This window comes from Triturus cristatus, chromosome 12 (genome assembly GCF_964204655.1).
Source record: "Triturus cristatus chromosome 12, aTriCri1.1, whole genome shotgun sequence".
In the NCBI taxonomy this organism is placed as follows: Eukaryota; Metazoa; Chordata; class Amphibia; order Caudata; family Salamandridae; genus Triturus; species Triturus cristatus.
Genome location: NC_140595.1, coordinates 174,905,783 through 174,931,292, shown reverse-complemented (window position 1 = coordinate 174,931,292; position 25,510 = coordinate 174,905,783). Strand labels below are relative to the sequence as shown.

Genomic DNA, 25,510 nt, shown 5'->3' with positions numbered 1-25,510 from the left:
CCGTGGGCGTGTGAGGCTGCAGCCCTTACCTGGAGTCCGCATCGAGTTGATAGCCTCCGGAGGGTTGCTGACTCCTGTGGGATGGACAGAACGCTTAGACCCCCCCTCCTCGGTGGGAAGTCTAAAGTGTGCTGATGTCCTGGAAGACGGGGGGCTTGAATGGGTGCAGCACTTGGAGAGTGGTACAGACCGCTAGGGACCACTTTTCGCTGCAGCACTGTGCATTTGGTTGAGCACACACTGCCTCCTGCATGCCTCAACAAGGAGGGAAAGAGTCAAAGAACACACTGCTGGGCATGGGAGTGACAAGGTGCTCTGTCCCCCCTCACCTTAGGGAAGCCTGATGAGTGGGACGTTCTGGACTATAAGTGGGGCCCATGGGTCAGTGAGGCGATTGGAAGGTGGCAAGGGCCCCCTCTGTATGCTGCAGCACTGTGCTTTTTGGTGAGCATGCGATCCTCGGTAAGGAGGATGAGTCAGAGGTACACCCTGCTGGGCAGGGGAATGACTCCACAGGCCTGCCTGCTAACCAATAAAGCCCACCCCATCTGAAGGCGAGAAACATCTTGGTGGGCTCACACTAGGGGGATGGTAGAGGTGTGAACACTGAAAGGCCGCGGTATTGGAGGGAAGTCTCTGGGGGAACCCCCCACCCAGCAGGCAGCGGTGCATAGCGCTCCATCGCATATCCCCTCATGGACCCTGTGGAGGACCAGAACTGCATTACAACTTGCTCTCTTCTCAGTAGGTGGTGGTGGCAAGCTGACTCAACACAACAAAATGGATAAACATGCGGTCCCCACACCGTCCCTGCGAGAGACCAAGAATCCTTGCCCGTTCCCAGCACCGGACCCGGCTGCGACAATGAAATCAAGAAGATCATGGCAGCCATCCAAGGGATAAAAGGAACTCTGGAACCCAAGATCGACTCCTTTGTGGTAGATATGTCCCTGCTACAAACCAATGTCAACAAAACAAATGACCGTCTGAGAGACACTGAATTAAACTTACTAAATCAGGGGCTCTGCAGATACCCTCGGACCGCAAGTAGCCTGAAAAAAGACAATGCCCTGATGCAAGCAAAGCAGGAAGCCACGGAGGGTGGGTCCAGACACAACAATATCTGCCTGGTGGGAGTGCTTGAATGGGCTCAGGGTCCTAGTGTCGACCTCGTCGTGGAGCATTTTATCCTCAATACTCTAAATCCCGAGGACTCTCCAAATTTTTCTCCGTGGAACAGGCCATAGCGCTCATGTGCCTCCGCCTAAACTGGGGGCACCACCAAGAACAATAATATCCTGCATCTTTAATCATAGGGACCGCAATGCTGTACCTGGTGTGGCCCATCAAAAACCAGATTTGAAATTCAAAAATTCTTTGGTGAGTCTCTATTCAGACTTCACACTCAAAGTCCAACAGCAGAGATGAGGCTTCACTGAGGTCAAGCAGACTCTCCGAACCAGAGAATTGAAATACATGATGCTTTTTCCAGCCAATCTGCGCAAGGTCGCTGAGGGCAAAACTTGACACTTTGTCACCCCTGAGGAGGACTGGGAGTAGCTACAGGGCTGGCGCCTGCCATCCCACAATAGAAAATTCAGCGGCTTCCCCATAGTCGCAGAGAGCAACATGCACAACCCAGCGCACAGTCTAAATGATTCTTCAAGTAGAAGTGATATGGGGAAGCACAGGGCCACACTAGGCCGAACTCTGAAAGCAATGATGACTGAACACTTACATAGTTTAGATGTTGGATTGTAAAGTGATTTCTCACAACAGGGCTGGGGAATAGCTCAATCAATCAAGTGGCTTGTAAAGCATGACTACTCACCCATAAGGGTCTCAGGGTGCTGGGGGGAGGATGACTTCAGATCTGTCGCAAGGCACAGTGGTTCAGTCGAAGAGCCAGGTCTTGGGGTCCTTGATAATTGGGGCAGTGCTTGTAATTGCCTTAGGGGGAGAGGCAGGGTGTTCCAGGTCTTTGCCTCTCTTACCCCAACATGGTCTTGCAGATATGTGGGATGGCGGCCAGTGCCAGTTGAGTGGACTGGAGCAGAAGTCTCTGGTGGGTGCGTGGAATGAGAGTTGAGGTATGCAGGTCCTGTGTCATGTAGGGCTTAGTAGACATTTTTGAGGAGCTTGAAGGTGATCCTTTTGTTGACTTAGAGGCAGTTGCGGTCTCTCAGGTGGCTGTGGATGTTGAGTATGAGTCTGGCAGAGGCGTTTCGGATGCTTTGTTGTTTCTTGAGGAGTTTCTGGGTGATACTGGTGTAGATTGTGTTGCAGTAGTCGAGTCTGCTGCTGATGAGTGCCTGGGTGACCGTCTTTCTGGACTCTGTATGGATCCACTTGAAGATCTTTCGGAGAAGGCATAGCATGTGAAAACAGGATGATGAGACGGCGTTGATCTGGTGGTTTATGGTGAGCGACTAGTCAAAGATGATGCTGAGATTTCTTGTGTGGTCTGTGGGTGTGAGTGGAGGTCCATGATCTGCAGGCTACAGGGAGTCATCCCAAGTGGAGGGGATGGAGCCCAATATGAGGACTTCCATCTGCTCTGAGTTCATCTTGAGGCAGCTGTCCTTCATACAGGTGGCTACAGCCTTCATCCCATCGTGGAAGTTGCTTTTGGTGACTGTAATAATAATAATCCACATTTGTAAAGCGCGAACAATCACCTGTAAGGGTCTCTAGGCACTGGGGGCCATCGAGAAGATTAAGCAAGCTATTGCCCAGAGTGACATGGTGGGGGGCTAATCTGCCGCCGGCACCAGGGATCGAACCATGATCCGCAGATTCCGAGTCAGTCGCCCTAGCCGCGGCGCCACACCTCTTCCAACACTGTAGGTTCATTGGTGAGGGAGAGGATCAGCTGGGTGTCGTCAGCGTAGGAGACGATGTTGAGTCCAGGCTTCCTTATGATGGCTGCGTGCAGGGCCATCTAGATGTTGAAGAGAGTGGGGCTCAGGAAGGAGCCCTGGGGCACTCCGCGGCTGATTTTTGTGGGTTCAGAGTGGAACGGTGGTAGCCTGACTCTCTGTGTTCGGCCGGTAGGATCAGATCCTTTCCAGGGCATTTTTGTGGATGTCGGCTTTGTGGAGTCTTGAGCATAGGGTGCAGTGGAAGTCAGTGTTCAAGGTTGCTGAGAGGTCCAGGAGGATGAGGGTGCAGATGTCATCTGTGGCGGCAAGGAGAGTGGTCTCTGTACTGTGATTGCTTCGGAAGCCGGAAAGTTGGGCGTTGATTATCTTCTCGATGACCTTGGCTGGAAAGGGGAGCATGTGGTGGGGTTGATGGAGCAGTTGATGGTGCAGCAGAGTTTGGGGGCGATGGAGATGCTGGGTCTAATGAAGATATGAAGCGGGCAGGGGCCCAAGAGTAATCCTGAGTGGATACTCTTCATGATTTTGAGGGTATCGTCAGTGGTCAGGGGCGTCCAACTGATCAAGGGCTGCTGGGGTCTGGTGTCATTGGGTGTGGTGGTTGCCGGTGGGGTAAGAGGGTCTTGGGTATTGAGATCGTCGAAGCTGTCATAGATCTTCTTATTCTTGTGGTGGAAGAAGGCGCTGAGGTTGTTGCAGAGGTCTTGGGAGCATGGGATGTCTGCTGTACCTGTGCTGGGTTTGGTCAAATCTTTGACCACGGTGAAAGGTTACTTGCTATTGTGCGCTTTGGCCTTAATCATTTCTTGTAGGGCCTCTTTCTTTATTGTTCTGATGAGATGGTGATGTGCGGGGACAGTGGTTTTGAAGGCTGAGCGGTCTTCTATGGTCTTGCTGCCCCTCCATCTCTTTTCGACCCATCTACAGGAGCGTCTGGACTCATGCAGGGCGGGGGGAGAACCAACTGGCTTTTTTGGAGTGTGTTTCCCGGCACTTTCTTGATAGGAGCCAATGCGTCTGCGCAGTTGGAGATCCATTGGTGGAGGTTGCGAGCTGAGGTATTAGCGTCCGCAGAAGCGGAGGTGGGGTGTTGCTGAGGGAGGTGGTGAGCTGTTCTTCAGTGACCTTGTTCCAACTTCTGCAAGGGTAGCGGTGGGAATGGTGGTGGACGGTGAGTTTGGTGAAGGAGAAGAGAACACAGTGGTGGTCAACTCAAGTAACGCAATGGCCAGGTGTGGATATAAGATTTCAGCCCATGCAGGTTTCACATCTGACTCCAGAGGGTTAGGGATATTACTTAAAAATAGTGCCCCATTCCCTCCACATCAGACCTGGACTGATCATGAGGGTAAATATTTAGCCCAAATGGGCATGTGGGATGGCCTACATTCTGCTAAGGCCCCCGAAGTTAGCATTCCCAATGTTTAGCACCTTTTTGTTACAGCTGCCAGAAGGCATCTTGATTATGGAAGGCGTTTATAACACGGTTATTGCTGACATCATGGACAGACACCCAAGTGCACAATTGTCCAAGAATAATACCACTCTTGCCTCCTTTGTGACAACTCTTGGTCTCGTGGACACACAGTGACTCCAACACCTGGAGGAATGCAAATATACCTTCCTGTCTGGGGGTACATCACAATTTCTTTCGACTTGACCACGTATTCACTCGGCGCTCCAACATAACTACAGTTGCAGAGGTTAAGCATTTAGCCATGGACATCTCAGACCACTTGCCGGTGTGGCTGGAGCTCCGTGGGAACTCTGGGGGGAATGCGGGAACATGGCTTATCAGCTCATGACACCAGACAGATCAGAAAGTTATGGAGTCATTGGGCAAAATGACTGGCGAATATTTTGAAACGAATGACGGGTCGTTCCGCTCGAATCTGACACTGTAGGAATCTTATAAAACTGTAATCAGAGGCCAGCGTATTGCCTAATTGCGGGGGTGGGTGGGAGTAGCAAAGCAGAAACATGACTGACTGGAGGAGGAAATGTTACACCTAGAAAAAAGAGCACCTGACAATAAGACTGAAGGCCCTGCGCATGTCCTTAGACTGAAACAAAGGGAGTATAGGGACCTAGCAGAAGAGAGAACAAGGATGTCCCAGAGAAGACTGTATGATGTAGGCAATAAGGCTGGGAAATTATTGGCGTGGCTGGAGAGGAGCAACCAAGCCTGCAACTCGGTCCTAAGGGTAACTAATGACAGGGAAGAGATGAAGACCAACCCAGAAGATGTAGTGGAGGAATTCACCAGGTATTTTGAGGCTCTCTGCTCCACTAAGGAGCAATGTGAGGTACAAGATATTAAAGCCTTCCTTGGCGCTGTTAATGTCCCTAAGCTATCAGACGAGCATAGGCAGATGCTAGACAGTGAACTCCAGCCTAGTGAGACCGACCAAGCCCTACGTTTACTCAGCTCCAGGAAGTCGACGGGGCCTAAAAGCATCTCCATGAAGCTTTTCAAGGGGTTGGCAAGCAAATTAGAGCCCCATTTTCAAAAGATGTGGCCGGAAGCCAAATCATCTGGTCAACTCCCAGGTGATCAGAGGCAAGCCACAATAGTAGTCATCCACAAGGAAAGAAAACCTTCTGACAGATGTAGCTCCTATAGACCGATATCATTCCTCAATGTGAATATCAAGATCCTCACCAAACAGCTGGCTATCAGACTCCGACAGGTAATCACATCTCTCATACACCCAGGCCAATGTGGGTTAATGCAGAATAGGGGGACAAGGCTTAACCTCCAGCAACTGTTTGGGGTGATGGCAGGGGCAGCAGATGACAGGGTGTCTACAAAGGTACTGGCAATGGACGCTACCATGGCCTTTGACACACTTGAATGGAATTACATGTTTGGGGTACTGGAGAGACTAGGGTTCGGCCCCAATTTCAAAGGATGGCCCAAGTTTGCATGAATGGGGTGGTATCTCAAATATTTGCCCTACACCATGGGACCAGACAGGGCTTCCCCATTGATCCTCGCTCTGGCCTTTGAGCCACTCGCTGCTTGGGTCAGAGGGGATCCCTTAGTAGGGGGAATTCGCTCGGGGGAGACCTGGGAGGAGCATATTTCCTTACACACAGATGATATTTTGTTTTATGTTACTGCCCCCCAGACTATATCCAGACTGATGCAGATCCTTCAAATCTTTAGGAAATATTTGGTATATACCATGAATTGGTATGGTCCCTCATGCCCTTAATCACAGGCCCCAGACCTCACCTGCAAGAGAATATACCCATGCCAGTGATTGAGGAAGGCTTTACGTACTTGGGGATATATGTCACGAAAGACCCTCAGTTTGTTTATCCCAAAAACGTAGCCCCCAAATTGGATCGTTTTGCTGCCAACGTATAGCAGTGGTGAGCCTTGCCACTCTCCCTATTGTTCAAAATTATGCCGTCAATACCTAGAATCATTTATGGCCTTCAGAATACCTCCTTTCGGGCCCCGTGGAGTTCTTCCTAAAAACAGACCCTCTGCTCAGGCTCCTTTTTTGGGACACTGGACCATAGACACTGCATGCAATATAGGTAAGTCACCTCTACAGCAGGCCTTACAACCCTAAGGCAAGGTGCACTGTACTACATATGAGGACATATCAGCATGAGCAGATATGTCCCAGTGCTGGTCAGCTCTATTGCTGCCAGTGCATGTGAATCGGGAAGCCATTTTAAGTGCACGTGCTGGTGAAAATGAGTTCCCCAGCTACATGATGGCTTCACTGAAAATAGGGATGTTCGGAATCAAACATCTCGTATTAATAAACCCACACTGATGCAAGTGTTGGATTTATTAATACATGCACACAGAGGACACATTAGAGGTGCCCCCTGAAAGCCTACCAGCTACTAGTGTGCTGACTGACTGGTTTTCGCCAGCCTGCCACCAGAGACACATTTCTGACCCCAAGGGTGATAGCCTTTGCTCTCAGGAGGTCAGAAACAAAGCTTGCTCGGGCAGAGGGTGTTTACATCCACTCCCACAGGATGAGCTGCAGATTAGCATTCCAAGGTAGGTGAGCTTCAAAGAGCCTAGCCCCTTTGGTGTGCAAATCTAGCTTCACTCACAGGAGAGGAAGCGGACCTCCTTTTTCCAGAGCCCTTTGGTTCCTGGACATGTGCGAAAATTAGCTAGTCAGATAGGCGTGTCCACCCTCAGGCAAGTACCACCCTTAAGATGAGCTACCTGAAGTGGAGGCGACTTTTCAAGATTAACCATCTTGGTGATAGTAAACGTAGGAACTCTGGGACAGGGTTATGCCCACATCCACAACAAGTTTTCATAAAGGGGGTGTAGTGACTCCAGGGGAAGGTAGCCCATTGGCGGCTACCTTACTCTCCTTTAACATCTCGAAAGTCAGTATTTAGGAGAGCCCCTTGCACCAGAAAACCAGATCCTGCAGACCTACAAAGAAGAAGGACAATGAAGAGCTGCAAAAGCAATGACTGAAGAAGAGAAACTGACTTGTTACCAGCCCTGCCTGTCTGATGTTTACATCGAATTGCGCCAAAGTCACCCTATCTTGCAAGCTTTTGTACATCCATAGCCTGGGACGACTGCCTGCCTTCAACAAAGAATCCTGTGGAGCAGCAGGCACCCAAAAAAGAACCACAAGGACTCCAAAACTTCCAAAACCCAAAGCCGGCAAGCACCACTGCACCTGAGCCCCCCCCAGCCCAAGCCGAAGTGGGCCAATTGTGTCAGCGTGGTCTGTAAGCCTTTGGTTCCACCCCTCTTGAACTCTCCAACATCATCTGAAGACTCTGTTTGCAGGGCCCTTCAACTGTGAGGGCTCCCGAACAAAAAAAAACAACACCTCAATGCCGGATGCCCCGAGAGAACCACCCATGTCCCCACATCCCCTAGAATCCCAAGACTTGAACCCTCTGGTAGGTTCAGCCTGACTGGCCTCCTACAAACCTGCAGCCTCTTTTCCCGCAGACCGATCCCCATCGACTAACATTGGGCATCCGATGCTGTATTGCACCACTGCACCGGGCAGCCTTAGTGCCTGTGGAGGTGACCTGCTGGTGCTGCCTTGGACTTTGCCCAATACTCACCTTAAGTCCCGGAGATAGGTCTTGTAACTTTTTGTACTCTACCTGAAATGCGGACTTGATTTTCCTCTCATATTATTACATTGAAGCTTCTGAAAAATGCCTGCATCTACTTTTTAAATAGAAAAGTATTTCTCTTGCAAAACGTACTTACCTGATCATATTGATTCTGGTGGCTAAACATATATAAAGATATGTGTTATTTTTGCATCTCCGTTTTGAGTTGTGTGCATCATTTATTGACTATTGTGTTTATTTTTAGATGTCTAACTCTCCTTCCTGATAAGCCTTAGGCTGCTCGACAACACTACCCCCGAGAAGAGCACCTTGGGATTGCTAGAGGGAGCCTTTTTTCACTCATAAGGAAATACCTGGACTCCTTGCACAATATATCTCATGTTGGTATATCATATAAAGAGCCAGCTTCCTACATTGGTGGTGCAGTTGTGGGATACAAGACTTGACATCTGCTGTACCACTTGGTTAATAAGTGATTCCACTAAGGAATCCACAATTGTCATTAGTTACAAGCATTTTTTCTGATTTTGATTTGTTCTAAATTGTTTAAAACCTAGATGTTAGGGCTTTGTGTTAAGTCCCACAGTGAAAATGTTTAGAATGTAAAAAACATTTGTAGTTAGTTATGCCCTTTAGAAAGTACTTAGGAATTTTTGTAGGCTTCTAAAAAGGTCCTAACTACATTGAAACCATGACTGACACAGCAGGTGCTCCCCAGGAACCTAATCTGGGGCCCTATAGGAAACTTAAGTTGGACAAACTTAAGTCACCCTGCCAAGCATGGAGCCTCACCATGGGACCTCTGCACATCTGCAAAGACTGCCTGCAGAGCATGCTAGGTCCCTGGCTTAGGAAAAAAACCCTCTTGAAGAAGAGGAAGAGGATGCTGAGGTGGATGAAATCGATGATGATCCCAGCACCAATCCTACAGAAAGCTGCACTGGAAGTACTGACAGTACCTCAGGAGATGTAGACGGTGAAGATGCAGATCTTCAAAAACTAGCCAAGAGGATAGCCTTAGAGGCATAATTCTTAGCCATAGAAAAGGAAAGAGCTGAGATGGGCCTAGGACACATATCCGGTGGCAGCAACGTTTTGAATAGGGAGAAGGATGAAGCTTTCGACCCTAAAACCCTCAAAGGGACTGTCCCTAATATACAGAGGGTGATGATATCACCAAATGGTTTACAGCTTTTGGGGGCTTGTAAAATGCAGCAACTCAACCAAAGTATTGGTGTTCTCTCCTCTGGGAGCTGTTTCCAGGAAAGTGCAGGGATAGGCTCCTGACACTGAATGAGGAAGATGCTGCGTCTTGAAGGATACCCTGATTGAGGGCTTTGGACTCACCAGTGTGGAATACAGGATCAGGTTCAGGGACACTCGAAAGACCCAGAGTTAGACCAGGGTAGACTTTTGTAGACTTTTCAGTGCAAACTCTAGGTGGCTGGCTGGAAAGTAACAATGTGCAAGACTAAGATGGGCTTCATAATCTTATTATGAAAGAGCATCTGTTGAGTAATTGTGTTCCTGAGAAATTACATCAGTACCTGGTAGACCTCGGCTCACTTTCTCCTCAAGAGTTGAGGAAGAAGGCAGACCACTGGGTCAGGACAAGGGTGACCAAGCCGGCTCACAATAGGGGTGGCCAAAAGAAAGGGGTTGTTAAGCCTCCCCAAGAGAAAGATGGTGACGAGTTTAAAAATAAAAACAAAGAGTCTTCTCAAGGTCCCCAAAAACCTGTTCAGGAGGGTGAGACCCGAGCCAATACACAGTCTAAGGGTGGGTGAAAGGATAAAAACTGGGATCCCAAGAAGGCCTGGTGCCATGACTGCAAAGCCAATGGGCACCAAACTGGAGATCCTAGCTGTCCCAACAGAAAGCAAAACCCTAGTGAGGCTGCAGTAAATGCAGTAGTAAGTAGCCAGATGGGATCCCAGGGGAGCCCTCTCAGAAGGTGGGGTGTATGTAGCTGCCCTGGCTGCTTGGTCTCAGTCTCATAGAAATGGGATCAGAGTTGAAGCACTGAGGGCTACAGGTGCAAGTGTCACTATGGTTACTAAAAACTGATATGCCCAGAACAGCATCTGTCTGGTGAGACCTTCACAGTCTTTGATGCTGACAACCAAAATATGGTCTATCCCATGGCAATGGTGTACTTAGAATGGAGGGGGGTTATTGGCCAAAAGTAGGTGGTGGTATCCTTTGCAATTCCTGTCTGCTAGGAAATGATCTGGAATGTCCTCGGCATGGGCTGAGGTCGACACAAAGACCCATGCAGCTATGCTGGGTATAGCTGAATGGGTGTGTGTGAAAAATGGAGCACAATGCAAAGCCCAGGGCGAAAAAGAAGAGTTGGGGCCTGGGATAATGGCCAATCCTTTCAAGAGGAAAGGCAAGACGCCTTGGAAACCAGCTTCACATCAGACACAAGCTCAGATCCCCTCTGCTCAGTGAGAAGACCTTTCAGCCCGCAAGGGAACTGAGCCCCAGTAACTTGGGCCTTATACGGCAGAACTCCTCGGCCCAGGGGGACCCTCTAAGGAAGATCTGTGCCATGGACAGAGGACCTGTCCCACCCTTGAAAGCTTGAGATAGCAAGCTGCTTATCAGGAAAAGGGAGATGTCAGTGGCTCCCACAGATCCTTTTATGAGGAAGGACTCTTTACACTGAGGCCAGAGACCCCAAACCTGGTGCCACTAGGAGAGTGGTAGTGCCTCAATGTATAGATAGTTTTTGCTCACTTTGGCTCATGATTTCCCCTTAGCGGGGCATCTTGGCCAAGCCAAAACTTGAAGTCGGTGAGTTACCCACTTCTACTGGCCAGGTATGTCCCAGACGGTGAAGGAGTTTTGTAACTCCTGTGCTACCTGCCAAATAAGTGGCAAAGCAGGTGGCCACCCAAAGGCCCCCTTAATTCGACCTCCAGTGGATGAGGTTCCCATTGTTGGCCGTCCAGACCCTCCAACAGCCTCAGGGAACAGATTTATACTGGTGGTAGTGGGTCATGCCAGTTGCCAGGGCCTTCATTAGTATTTTTACTAGAGTAGGTTTTCCTTAGGCAGTGGTGTCAGACAGCGGTAGTAACTTCATGTCTGACTACCAGAAAGCGATGTGGGCTGAATGAGAGATGGCATACTAGTTTACCACTCCCTAGCACCCACAAACAAATGGTTTAGATGAGAGATTCAACAAAACCATGAAAGGTATGATTGGTAGATTCCCTGAGATAATAATAATACAGCCATTTATAGAGCGCAAACAGCTACCTTCGAAGAGGTGTCCCGGTGCTAGGTGGGATGTCTTACTCCCATGCGTGCTTTTCGCCTACAGAGAAGTACATCAGAAGGGAGTAGGTTTTTCCCCCTTTTAACTTCTGTTTGGTCACCCTGTAAGGGGACCATTGTGTCTAGTAAAGGAAGGCTGGGAGAGACCTCTCAAAGAGCCTAAGCAAGACATAGTGGACTATATACATGTCCTTCATTCAAGGATGGCTAAATACATAGAAACATCATCCAAAAGCCTTGAAGTCAGCCAAGAGCTCCAGAAGCTCTGGTTTGACCAAACGGCTGCACTGTTGAAATACCAACCAGGGCAGAAGGTTTGGGTTTTGGAGCCTGTAGCTCCTTGGGCCCTTCAAGACAAATGGATTGGACCCTAACCTATCTTCGAAAGAAAAGGGGAGGTCACCTATGTGGTGAACCTTGGAACTTACTGGAACCCCAAGATGGCCATCCATGTCAACCACCTTAAACCCTATCATGACAGAGCTGAGGTGACCATGCTGATGGTCACTGATGAGGATCAGGAGGAAGAGAGTGACCCTCTCCCTGACCTCCTCTCTCGAAACACTAAAGATTGGTCAGAGGAAGGAGTTGTCTTTTCAGACACCCTCTCTTCCCAACAGCAGGCTGACTGAAGGCATGTCCCTGCCACAGTATGCTGAGCTCCTCTCGTTGACCCCTGGTCAGACAAGCTGGTGTACACATGATATGGACACTGGGAACAGGCTACCGCTCAAAAAAAAAATCTACAGGCAGTCTGACCAAGCCAAGGAGAGCATCAAAGCTGAAGTAATAAAGATGAAGGAATTGGGAGTCACTGAACCATCTGGGAGAACCTGGGCCAGCCTAGTTGTCTTAGTCCCAAAACCTCACACCAAGGGTAGTAAAAGAGAGCTAAGTTTTTGTGTGGACTAACGGGCCTCAATGCAGTAACCAAGACAGATTAACACCCAAATTGCAGTGCTGCCAAATTGATTGACAAGTTAGGGGCAGCCAAATTTCTCAGTACTTTTATTTTGATATCAGGATACAGGCAGATTTGTCTGATCCCAGAAGCAATGGAAATGTCTCTATTTTCAACCCCAGAATGGCATTATCAGTTTACTGTTATGCACTTTGGACTAAAAAATGCCCCTGCCACCTTCCAAATGTTAGTGAAGAAAGTCCTTGCTGAGCTGGTGGCCTTTATTGGAGCATAACTGGACGATATTGCTGTCTATAGCTTCACTTGGCAGGATCACCTGATCCACCTTGGAAAGGTCCTTGAGGCTCTGAAGAGTGCAGGCCTCTCTATCAAGGCAAGTAAGTGCCAGATAGGACAGGGCTCTGTTGTATCCTTGGGCCACCTTGTAGGTTTTTCCTTGGCTTGAATGGGAGGCTTGTGAAGGGATATTGGTCCAATATGTCCACCCTCGAGGAGGAGCCTAGCGCGCAACCAAGATGGCCGCGTAGGTGCGAGGCTCCCGAGGACCTCCGCGACCTCCTGAATTAATCCTGGCGATATCCTGTCCTTGTTGAGGGGACTGTGTCGGCGAACCCGAGCTGAGGCGCCGCCCGTTCTTTGGGCTCGAATCGGACCCCGAACACCGGTGGGAGCGTCGATTGAAGGTTGCGGCCTTCTCCTCGCCGGCCCCCCGGATTGGAGTAGTGGGGCGATCCGGGGACGAAGTGAATAACAACGGCGAGCGGGGCTGAGCGACTCGCATACCCCGCACTTTCACTTTCGCTTTTGCGCCCTCCTTGCCTCAGGCGGGGTCGGGCTGCGGAGCGGGGTGCGGTGGTGTTGCCTTGTCCAGGTGCCCGGCTGACCCGCCGGCGGTGGGTTGACCCGCTGCCCGGTGGTCGCCCCCGTCCCCCCACCTGGCACCCGTGATTTGGTGTGGCGGCCCGATTGGAGATCTTGGCACGACGGTGTAAGGGCCAGCATGTCCACCAAACAAGATGGCGACCGGGCGAAGATGAAGACAACCCGCCGTGGCACGGCGCACCAGGCCAATAGTATGGATCGCTATACGCTCCAGAAGGGTTCTCCGGAGACAGCGCGGTCCTCCCTGGTGGGCCCGACGGAGGCACCTGCCCAACCGGTGGATCTGACCCTCCGGGACGTCATGGGCGCCATCGCAGAGATGAAGGCCTCGGTGGACCAGCGTTTCGATACCTTGGCGCAAAAAATTGACTCGGTCCTGGTGGATGTGGGCCTTGTGAGGGCAGACTTGTCAAAAACGAACGACCGAGTTGACTCCCTGGCCCACACCACAACGAGCCTCACGACGGACGTGGTGGCCCTCCAGAAGGAGGTGCGCCGGCTTGGCCAGGCGAGCGCCCTGATGGACCGGCGACTGGAGGATTCCGAGGGTCGGGCCCGGAGGAACAATGTTCGCATTATTGGAGTGCCGGAGGGCCGAGAGGCGGAGGCGGCAGATCTCTTTGTGGAAGAACTGATCCTGACCCATCTCCAGCCCCGGGGGCTGAGTAAGCTTTTTGCGGTGGAGCGTGCCCACCGGGTCCCTGGGGGCCGCCCTAAGACCGGTGCCCCGCCGCGGCCTATTATTGCCCGGATTTTTAATTTCCGGGACAGAGACGCCGTCCTCCAGACCTCCAGGCAACAGGGACCGGTCAGGCTGGACAACATGGATGTACACTTCTACCCAGACTTTACTCCGGCGGTCCAGAAGCAGCGACAGAGCTTTCTCGGTATTAAACGTCGCCTAAGGGACCTAAACCTCAAGTACTCAATGCTCTTTCCGGCTAAGCTGAGGGTGGAGGTGGATGGCCGTACGCACTTCTTCGACCGGCCCGAGGCGGCTGGAGACTGGTTAGATACTTTGCCTGGAGATCGGGGTGGGGGGGGCGCGGCTGGCGGGGAGGGCCCGCCGGATCAGAATTGAGGGGTGACTGTAGAGGCCTTGCTCGGGATATTACTCCTTTAACATATATTGCTTTCGTATGTTCCCCTCCCATGGAGGTCGGGTGGGGTCTGCTGGGGGCTTCCCTCCTCCTCTGGGGGACTAGTTAGTACTTAGCTATGGGGCGACAGGCACACTGCACTTTGGGGGGGCTGTCTGGGCTCATGCAGGGGTGCAGGGAGGGGGGAGTTCTGTTGGGACCGGGGGGTGGGGGGGGTGTGTTGTTTGTTAACACCGCAAGGCAAACCCGCAACTGTTTTGTTGTTTTTAAGATGCTCGGTGGGGGGCGACCGATTGTTTTGACGTATCATGGGGGGTAGGGATTTGATTGTGTTGTCATGGAATGTTAACGGCCTGGGGGATAGGATTAAACGTGGTGTGGTCCTGCAGTATTTAAAACGTATCTCACCGGATGTTGTCTTCTTGCAGGAGACACACCTTATAGGTAACACCTTTCATGCAATGAATCGGCGGGGATATCGTTTGGTGGCCCACTCCGGCTTCACTTCGGGCTCGCGGGGGGTGGGTATTATGGTCAAGAACTCGCTCCCGTTGGAGATTGATGAGGTGCGCCATGATGAGAGGGGACGTTACACTGTTCTGGTGGGACGAATGGAGGGTAGAGTGTTTATCTTTATATCAGTGTACGTCCCGCCTGGGTTACAAGCCACTACATTTGCGGACCTGGGGCGCCTCCTTCTGGACCTTCCGGGTGGCCTGTTGGTGGTTGGAGGGGACTTTAACGCGGTTGCCTCTGGGTCTATGGATCGCCATCCCCCTAGGGACCTCCCCCGGGCACAGGCGTGGCTGCCCGGCCTGTTAGACACGCTGGGCCTGGTGGATTGCTGGCGCTTAAAGCATCCCGTATTGCAACAGTACACCTTCCACTCGGGGGCCCATGGTAGCCTCTCGCGGCTTGATTACATCCTTGTCCCGGCGGCCCATGCAGGGAGGGTGGGGGAGGTGCGCCATTTGGCACGGGGTATCTCAGACCACTCCCCATTGTTGTTGCATTTCGATGTCTTCCCGAGGGGGGATGGCAGAGTGGCCCCGATCAATGCATGGTATTTGCGCGACCCCACCATTCGTGCCGACTTGATCAAATCCTTACAGCGCTATTTCGATGAGAATGTGGGGTCGGTCCCGTCTGCCATCTCCCTGTGGGAGGCTTTCAAGGTGGTTCTTAGAGGGGAGGCCCTCTCCTTTATTTCCAATGCCCGGCGGCGCGAGCGGGAGGAGGTGACCCGGGTTGAGGCCGAGATTGCAGAACTGGAGGGTGACCTGGGGAGCGGGGTAACAGACGCCAAGTTGCATGTTTTGCATTTAAAGCAGGCGGCCTATCGAGCCCTCGTCACGGAGGCGGCCAGGGGCCTCAGTAGAGAGCAGCAGGGGCGATTGTATGATGTGGGAGACAAGGCTGGCAAATTGATTGCGTGGTTGGACAAGAGGGAGAGAGCGAGCCGCGTGGTGCCTTTGATTGAGAGCGTGGATGGTGTGTGCGTCACCGAGCCGGAAGCCATTGTCTCCTGCTTCGCGGATTATTTCCGCGAAGTCTACTCCCCGGTTTCTCCCTGCTCGGAGGAAGATTCCCATGCCTTGCTTCGGGACATCGCACTGCCCTCCCTTACGGTGGAGGACAGGGATTCGCTGGACGCCCCTCCCACCTCGGACGAAATTGCCTCGGCTATTCGCTCGGTTGCATCCGGCAAGGCCATGGGCCCCAATGGTATTCCCATTGAGCTATACAAGTTGCGCCCGGATGTGTTGGCGCCCCACCTGCGCGCGATGTTCCTTGCGGCCCACTCGCGGGGCTCCCTCCCGCCGGACCAGCGTCTGGCTACAATTGTGGTGATCCACAAGGAGGGGAAGCCCCGTGAACGGGTCACATCCTATAGGCCGATTTCGCTTTTGAACGCGGAGCCCAAAATCCTCGCCAAGGTGTTGGCCAACCGGTTGGTTGGCGTGGTGGGCGATTTGGTCCACCAAGACCAATCGGGCTTTATACCACACCGCAACACGGCGCTTAATCTGCGGCGCTTGCACGGGGTGCTCGCGCGTGTCCCGTTTGTGCGGGAGCCGGCCATCTTGGCGTCCTTGGACGCCACCATGGCGTTTGATACGCTCGAATGGCCATATATTTGGGCGATGCTGGCGAAGTTTGGGTTCGGCCCGGGTTTCGTCAGCTGGGTCAAATTGCTATATTCGGGCCCGTTGGCGCAGGTGGTGGTGAATGGGCGAGTATCTGCCCCGTTCGCGCTGGGGCGGGGCACGCGACAGGGTTGTCCTCTGTCGCCTCTCCTGTTCGCCTTGGCCATGGAGCCCCTGGCGGAGTGGCTGCGGTGGCACCCTTCTATCCGTGGTCTCCGCTGGACCCCCGAGCATGAGGACCGCGTGTCTCTCTATGCTGACGATATCCTTTTGTATCTCGCCTCCCCGCGCAAGTCACTGATCGTCCTGGTTGATGTTTTGCGCTCCTTCGGTCGCAACTCAGGCCTGGTCATCAACTGGGCGAAATCCTGTGTCTATGTGCTCTTCGGGGAGGCCCCGATCCTGCCACGGGACTGTCCGATCCAGATTGCCTCCCAGGGTTTCCGGTACCTGGGTATATATATCACTCTTGACCCGGAGGCCCGCTATGAGCGGAACTTGCTGCCCCCCCTCCAGCGTCTGAGGGAGGACGTGGTGCGCTGGCGGCGTCTGCCGCTCTCGCCGCTCGGCCGAGCGGCTTTATTTAAAATGATGTCCCTGCCGCGCTTCCTCTACGCCCTCCAGAATACCATGGACTTGGTTCCGGCACGCTACTTTCGCGAGGTGGAGGGCCTCCAGCGGCGCCTGTTCTGGGACGGGAGGCCGCGTATTGCTCTGGCTAAATTGACGCTCCCGTGGTACGACGGAGGGGTCGCCCTCCCGGACATCAAACGGTATTACTGGGCCTCCCAACTAGCTGCAATTAATCATGGCCTTTACGGGCCCGCCTTGAACCCGGCATTCGAGATGGACAGGACGCTTCTGCCCGGTGGCGATTATAATCGAGCGCTCTACTCTGGCGCGCCCGACTCCCGTTTGACGGGACCGACGCGTGTCATGGTGCGTGTCTGGCACGCGGTTAATGCAGCTATGGGGTGGAAGGACCGTTTGACCCGAGCGTCTCCGCTGTATGCATCTGAGAGGTTGGGCTCCCTGTGGACGTCGAAGGGCTTCGAGAAGTGGGACACGATCGGAATCAGCACGGTGGGAGATCTCTGGACGAGGGGGGGATTCAAAACTTTTGAGACGCTGCAGGCGGAGTTTCAGCTGCAGGGCAGTGAGTACTTTCGGTACCTACAGGTCCGCCATGCGCTGGGCTCCGTCTTTCCGGATGTTGCATCCATTCCGGAGTCTTCCCCCCTGGAGGACAGAGTGCTAGATGGCCATGTCCCGGACAGCACGATCTCCCTCATATACAAAAAATTGATTAACGATAGATCGTGTCTGCTGACTAGTCTCCGCGAGGCTTGGGTTGCCGACGGGCTGGAGCTGGACGACGAGGATTGGATTTCCGCGGTGGCCTCTCCGAAAGAGGTGGCCATCCCGGCTCGCCTTCGTTTCGTCCAGCTCAAGATCCTTCACCGGGTCTACGTGACGGGGCCAAGGCTTTTACGTATGGGTTTTGCCGGTGATGGAATGTGTAAGCGTGGCTGTGGTGCGTTGGCGACTTTCATGCATATACTGTGGGAGTGCCCGAAGGTGGAGCGATTCTGGCGTGGTGTGCATGAGGTTCTACGAATGGTTACGCGTGTCACGCTGCTGCCTGAAGCGAGGAGATGCTTGCTGAATGTCTGGGAACCAAATGACTACTCGGTCCCGCAGGCGCGGTGGGTGACTCTGGGATACATGATAGCCAAGCGTGATATTGCCCAATTGTGGGGATCCCAGAGGCCCCCTGCGGTGTCGGCCTGGAAAGAGCATATGGATTGGTGTATGTTTCGTGAAAAGGTGGTGTATGTGGCGAGGGGTAAGCCTGGGGCGTGGATGAAACTCTGGGGCCCCTGGAACGCCTACCGCGGGGGTATTTGTGAGCCGCCGCTGCTACCGGCGGCCTCGCCGGCTCCGTCTCCCTAGATGGCGCCCCTCCCTTGGCCGCGGGCGCGCGGTCCCCCAGTCCCTGATCTACTCCCGTCCCCCTCTTCAGAATTTTGCTGCTGGTGTGGATCCCCCACTTATGGAGCACGTGTTGTCACTTTGTATCGAGGGTTGCCTTGCGGTTGTGGTTTGTTTATGTTGTTTTGTATTAATAAAATGGAACCGTACTGTGGGCATGGAGCTTGGAGACCTGCACCATTGATCACTCCTGTTTTCTTACTGTGCACCGCTGAGAAAATTTTTTGCTGTATGTATGTAATATGCTTTTGATGCTCTAGCGGCCGGCCGTGTGGTTGTAGGCCCATACCTGTAACTTCTATAAACTGCAATAAACGGTTTCAAAAAAAAAAAAAAAAAAAAAAAAAAAACAATATGTCCACCCTCACAGAACTGACCTCTAAGAATATGCCAAAGAAATTAAAGTGGACAATGAGCTGTCAAAAGGCTTTTGACACCCTGAAAGAGGCAATGTTCTCAGCACACCTTCTAAAAGCTCCAGATTATTCAAAGCAGTTCATAGTGCAGATTGATGCCTCTGAACATGGGATAGGAGCGGTCCTATCCCAAACCTATGATGATGGCCATGACCAGCCTGTTGCTTTCATTAGCAAGAGGTTACTTCCCCACAGACAACCGTTGGAGTGCCATTGAGAGGGAAGCCTTTGCTGTGGTTTGGTCCCTGAAGAAGTTGAGGCCATACTTGTTTACCTCTCAATTCCTTGTTCAAATGACCACAGGCCTCTCAGATGCCTGATGCAAATGAAAGGTGAAAACCTCAAATTGTTGAGGTGGTCCATACCCCTTTAGGGGAAGGACTTTACAGTGGAGCATAGACCTGAGACTGACCATGGCAATGCAGGTGGCCTTTCCAGGGTTTTCCGCTTAGAAGATGCAGATTCTCTTGGGAACGGTTAGTCTCATTCTCTTTCTTTTGGGGAGGGGGGGTGTAGGAAAGTGCCACATTTTGAGATGGCCACCCCCACATTTCATGCGGTATTTGATGGGATTTTGCCTGGAAGCACACTGGGTTCCAGTTAACCAGGTCCCCAGTGCCAGACCTCCTTCCAAAAACTGTTCAATTATATCTCAATTGACAATACCTTCAGTACTCCCCGTAAGTCCCTAGTAAGTGGTACCTCTGGTACCTAGGGCAAGGAGGTTAACGTGGGTCCCTAAGTGCTGCAGCACAAATTGTGCTGCCCTAAGGGACCCCTCACCAAACATATACAGACTGTCACTAAAGGCTTTGTGTCTTGATGCAGACAAAAGTGAAAACACGACATGGCGCAAATCCCTGTGTGCAATGCCCACTGACACTGCATGCAGTGTAGTTAAGTCACTCTACAGCAGGTCTTTCAGCCCTAAAGCAGGGTGCACTATACTACATATGAGGACATAACTTCATGAGCAGATATGCCTCTGTGCTGATCAGTCTATTGCTGCCAGTGCAAGTTAACAGGAAGCCATTTTAAGTGCATGTGCTGGACACTGGCGAAAACGAGTTCCCTGGCTACATGATGGCTTCACTGAAAATAGGGATGTTTTGTATCAAACATCTCATATTAATAGACACACGCTGATGCCAGTGCTGGATTTATTTATACATGCATACAGAGGGCACCTTAGAGGTGCCCCTGAAAACCTACCAGCTACTGGTGTGCTGACTGACTGACTTTCGTCAGCCTGCCCCCAGAGACTTGTTTCTGACCCCTAAGGGTGAGAGCTTTTGCTCTTAGGAGGTCAGAAAGAATGCCTGCTCGGGCAGAGGGTGTTTACACCCCCTGCCGCAGGATGACCTGCAGATTAATATACCAAGGCGGGGGATCTTCAAAGAGCCCAATGCCTTTGGTAGGCAAATATGGTTTCAATCAGAGGAGAGGAAATTAACCCACTTTGTTCTGAGCCCTTTGGCACCTGGACAGGTGGGAAAATTAGCTAGTCATACTAGGACCACCTCTAAGATGAGTGACATTTCAAATGTAGCCATATTGATGATGTCAAACTTAGGAACTCTGGGACAAGGTTATGCCAACTACCCAAGAAAGTGGTCATATAGGGGGCACAGTGACCCCAGGGATAGGTAGCCCATTGGCTACTACCCTACATTCCCCTAACACCTAACTAAATTCAATATTTAGGGGAGTCCCAGGCACCAGAAGAACAGATCCTGCTGACCTATGAGAAAGAAGGACACTGAAGCGCCATGAAAGCAACAACTAAAGAAGAGAAACTGACTTGACACCAGCCCTGCCAGTCTGTCTGCTGTTTCCCATCAGATTGCGCCAAAGTCATCTCCTCCTGCAATCTGGTGTGCCTCTAAAGCTTGTTAGGACTGCCTGCCTTCAACCAAGACCCAGGGTCTCCCATGGAGCAGCGGATCTGCTCTCCTGCAGCCTGCAGGCACAGAAAGAGGAACCGCAAGGACTCTGGAACCGCAAACATTCGATGCCCCCAAGCACTATTGTACCCGAGCCCCCAGTCTAAGTCAAAGTGGGCCAACGGTGTCAGCGTGGTCCCCAAACCCTCAAAAAACAGAGTCCACTTTGGCTTCAGCCCTTGTGAACTCTCCAATGTCACCTGCAGTCTCTGTTTGCAGGCCCCCTCAACCGCGAGTGCTCCAGATGAAGAAAACCTGACACCTCAAAGACCCTCTGTATGCGGCTGTCTTGGCCCAAGAAGAAGAGGACCACCGGTGTCCCCACATCCCCTATCATAGCAAGACTTAAACCCTATGGTAGGTTCAGCCCGGCTGGCATCCTAGTCCAAACGAGCAGCCTCTTTTCTTGCAGACCAATTCCTATTGATTAACATTGGGCACCGACACTGCATTGCACCACTGCACCCGGCCGTCCTAGTGTCGCTAGAGGTGACCTGCTGGTGCTGCTTTGGACCTTGCCGTATACTCACCTTAAGTCCCGGAGATTGGTCTCAGAAGTCGCTGTACTCTACCTGAATGCTGTACTTGTTTTTCCTCCCATAGGAGAGCATTGCAGCTTCTGATAAATGCACTAAGTGTTGACTTTTTAAAAGTAAACGCATTTCCCTTACAAGACGTACTTACCTGATCATATTGATTCTGAGGGCTAAACATATATAAAAATACCGGTTAGTTTTATAAATTGGTGTGGATCTCCTTATTGAGTCATGTGCAACATTTATTGACGATTGTGTGTCTTTGCAGATATCTAACACTCCTCTCTGATAAGCCTAAGGCTGCTCAACCACTGTCCCCCCTAGAAGAGCACCTTGGGTTTGCTAGAGCAAGCCCTTGTCTACTCCCTTATGGCCCTTCAGTCCATGGACAAGTGGCCCACAATCATCTGTGTTAGGGGTTGCAGGGAGGTGGGTACCTTCCTGCACGTGCTGTGGAACTGCCCGAGGCTACAACCATGCTGGATGGCACTCAGGAAGATCATGAGAAACGCAATGGGCTACACAGTACCATATCCGGCTAAACGTTGCATGTTGAATATTTGGGTGGATGATCCCCCACCTAGGTACAGTAAACTGGTTGTGGCTAAACAGAACATAGCCAAGAAATGGGGATCGGGTCAGGCCCAGAGGTGGCGGAATGGAAAAACAACTTGGAATGGTGCATGTTATCGGAAGAAACAATCTATCGCAGCAGATCATGCCCCAAAAAATGGGAATACGGTTGGTCCCCATGGTGGGAGTTTGGAAGACTAATGTGAAGGGTCCCTGAACCTGGGCCCCACTATTGAAATAAAAAGCATAAAAGGGCAGTAAACAATGTTCATTACAAGATGATTCCTACTGATTGTGTTGGTTGCATTTCGCCTCTAGTAACCACTGTATGATATCTTGAAAACTGCTGCTTGTTATATTCATTTAAGTTTCCTTTTTTTTTTAAAGCATTAAAAATATATATTTAAAAAGTATTGTAAATCCATACTTCCCTAAATGTATGTACATTCACGATTTAGTGGTAGCTGATATTTCAGAGGTGGTGTTTGGGTGGAGCAGTATTATTAACCTAGACATTGAGACACACATCAAGGTCTAATATCAGATCCACAGGAGTGCACTTAGTATACTTGTATAGTCATAAGACACCTCAAACAGGAACCAGACATGTGCAAGACAAATGAATGGAAAAACACATGCAGAAGGCACACCCTCCAAAAAATACAATGGACTTTCAGTTTGAATTGAACATTGGATCATTTATTGTCAATTTACCAGTTTACATGAGCAGATTTGTGTAGCTTGTTGGTGAATTTAGCCCAGTAGAACAAGGAGATTTGGCACATGAATCTGCAATCGCCAATGAATATACATTTATGTAAAATCAAACAGCATTTCTGTAAAAAAAATTACAAATTACATATAAAAAAAATAAGCAAATATTGTTTGGCTCTGTTTGCAGAGTATTTAGAACAAGCAAGGTAGCCCAGCTTTCTGCTAGGAAATGTTATTTCTACAGTTGGCATGAGAAAAGAAGCAAATCCTTGTACTTATTGTTAAAGGTAAGGGTCTGAAGAAAGATGGTTGAAACTGGAAATCCAAAGCTAGTTGGAGGAAGTTGTTAATTCCTTTGTTACACCTTTCTAGAGTTGAAGAGGAACCTCCAGGAGAATTACCTCGAAAGCAAGGGAAAGGTAATTCCACTGAGGAATCCTCTACTGGCGGAAATCCTTTATTGGAAGTCTTACCATAGTCTTCACAAATTCTTGCACACATCCCTACTCTGAATGAGTCCATTAGTCTTTCTACAATGCAAGGGCAACTCTGCATGAAGTCTGCATCCATTCATTCTTGTTTCTTTTCTTTTCCTTCCTCCAGGTGTTTTCCACATCTGTGCCTACATTAGAAATGGATCCCAAGACACGGCTAATGCGGTCAGTGGGTGAGGATGTGCGACCAACCATGTCTCAGAGATTCCAAAGTCTCTACCTTGCAGCCAGTCACATTTGGACTCTGGATAAAAGGATGCCTCTTTAGCTCCAAATCTTCTCTGCTTTGTGGTCCAATTCAGAGACTGTCTATTTCCATATTGGCCACATCAGCGCTACCCAGTATCTTAGCATGGCTTCCCATGCCTTGTCAAGGCAAGCAACAACAGCTACAGACATCAGGAATGTGCTATTGTGCTCGGTTCATCAGAATTTCAATTTTCAGAAGAAGAGGACTTCACTGGCTCCAAATTCGAGAAACCTAAGGAAATTGACTTAACACAGAGAGCAAGTACAGTGCCCTATCCCTTGCATAAACCAATACCAAATCCTTTATCAAGGACTTGGGACCAAATATAAACTTATATATTTATAAAATGATGTAGCTGCCTGTCTAGCCCCGTATGGACCTGCTGAGTCCTTTTTCAAACATCCTTTTCCTCCTCCCCTCTTCCGGGAGGGTCTAGAATGATGATGTGTGTGATACTGAGTATAACCGTGTGTTCATGATCAACATGTCTTAATAAAACTCATCTCTCCAACTTCAAGATCTCTTTGTGAGCATTGTCTTTTTGTTCTCTATCACATATATGATGAGTCCTAAGAGAAGAGAGAGTCAGTCAATCAGAAGTTTATAAAGCGTGCTACTCACCCGTGAGAGTCTCAAGGCGCTGGGGGGGGGGGGGGGTGTAGGTTACGGTCCATCAGGGGGGGGTCGTCAAAGAGCCAGGTCTTGAGGTGTTTTGCGAAGATGGGAAGAGAAGTTGTCTGTCTAAGGTGGATGGAAGGGCGTTCCAGGCTTTGGCAGCGAGGAAGGAGAAAGAGCGGCCTCCTGATCTGGTTTTTCTGGTGCGTGGGACTACAGCGTAGGAGAGCTGGGATGTTCGTAGGGTCCTTTGGGGTGTGTGGACATTGAGTCTGCTGTTCAGGTATACTGGTCCGGTGTCGTGGAGGGCCTTGTGTGCATGGGTGAGCATCTTGAAGGTGACTCTTGCCTCAATTGGGAGCCAGTGGAGTGTGCGCAGGTGCTGGGAGATGTGGCAGTGTCTTGGCAGGTTGAGGACCAGTCTTGCGGAGGCGTTTTGGATGTTCTGTAGCTTGAGGGTGAGGATTTTGTTGATTCCGGCATAGAGTGCGTTGACGTAGTCGAGTCTGCTGGTGATCAGGGCGTGAGTGACAGTCTTTCTGTGTTCGAGGGGAATCCATTTGAAGGTCTTACGTAGGAGGCGGAGGGTGTGGAAGCAGGAGGACGAGACGGCGTTGATCTGGCGGTCCATTTTGAGCTTGGAGTCCAGGATGATTCCCAGGTTGCGTGCATGGTCCATGGGGGTGGGCTGGTTGCCGAGGGCGGGGGGGCCACTAGGTGTTCTTTCAGGCGTCGGGGTTTGGGCCAATGATGAGTACTTCTGTCTTGTTGGTGTTTAGTTAATCACGGCCTAACCTGTTCATGAGTGATCTAGTAAATGGGCAGATGATTGCTGTAGCACTTTTCACTACATATGTTCTGTTGTGCATTTCATTTGTGGGATCCACCAGTGAATTCACCTGAGAAGATGAACCATCTTCATATCCGTAGCTGATTTCAGGACAGAGGCATTTGATTCTTAACTTGGTTTTCTGAATAATTACATTTATTTAGGTGCTCTGAACCCAAATAAAAACAAGAAGAAAATCAAGCAACAATAGATGAAAATGCCACCGGAAGACATTGGGGTACCAGTGCTTAATTTGAGCAGGTGGATGTAGTTGCCCCTCACCTGCACTCCTTTTAGAGTCTGGCACCTAATTTTCCTCTTTGATGTGGAGCAAGAGAGAGGAAAACCATAAAAGGGGGAAGGAGGAGCAAGAGAAAGGTGTAAAAACTGAGAGCGAGAGAAACAAGGAATAAAAATAGCCTACAGGAGTGAGTTAAAGGGGAAATAAGTGTATGGAGATGGATGGATGAGGTATGAGGTGGAATCTAGATTCTACATCCTCTGTAGTCAGCGCCATGACATTAGATAGTACCGGGCTAAGGCTTCGGAGCAAAGCTTTGAGCCCGGGCACTTACATGTTTACAAATGAAGCACCATGCGGCACAATTACATTAAAAGGACATAGCCATGTTGTTCAGACTACTTCTTTAACTCCTTAACCATCCCACTTGATACTAGTCTGCTTGTATTTAGTAGGTTCTGAACTCCCCTCACACCTTTGACAGTTTATTTTGTTTCTGAGAAATTCATTTTATTCTTAGCACTATATGAAAAAGTGTCCTCACTGCTGCTCACAAATCTCTTATTTTGGAGGTTTTGGGCCTTGGGTTTGCACA

At 50.6% G+C, this 25,510-nt stretch overlaps 1 protein-coding gene across 1 annotated transcript in view; it reads left to right on the top strand.

Annotated features, from left to right (window-relative positions):
• Positions 1-23,747, top strand: part of LOC146773017 (lens fiber membrane intrinsic protein-like) — a 74,344-nt gene extending 50,597 nt beyond the window's left edge. Inside the window, exon 5 of the mRNA XM_085636756.1 lies at positions 23,090-23,747. Within this exon, the coding sequence (XP_085492882.1) occupies positions 23,090-23,157 (68 nt within the window). The 3' untranslated portion in view covers positions 23,158-23,747. The remainder of the gene's footprint in view (positions 1-23,089) is intronic.
• The last annotated feature ends 1,763 nt before the right edge of the window (positions 23,748-25,510 follow it).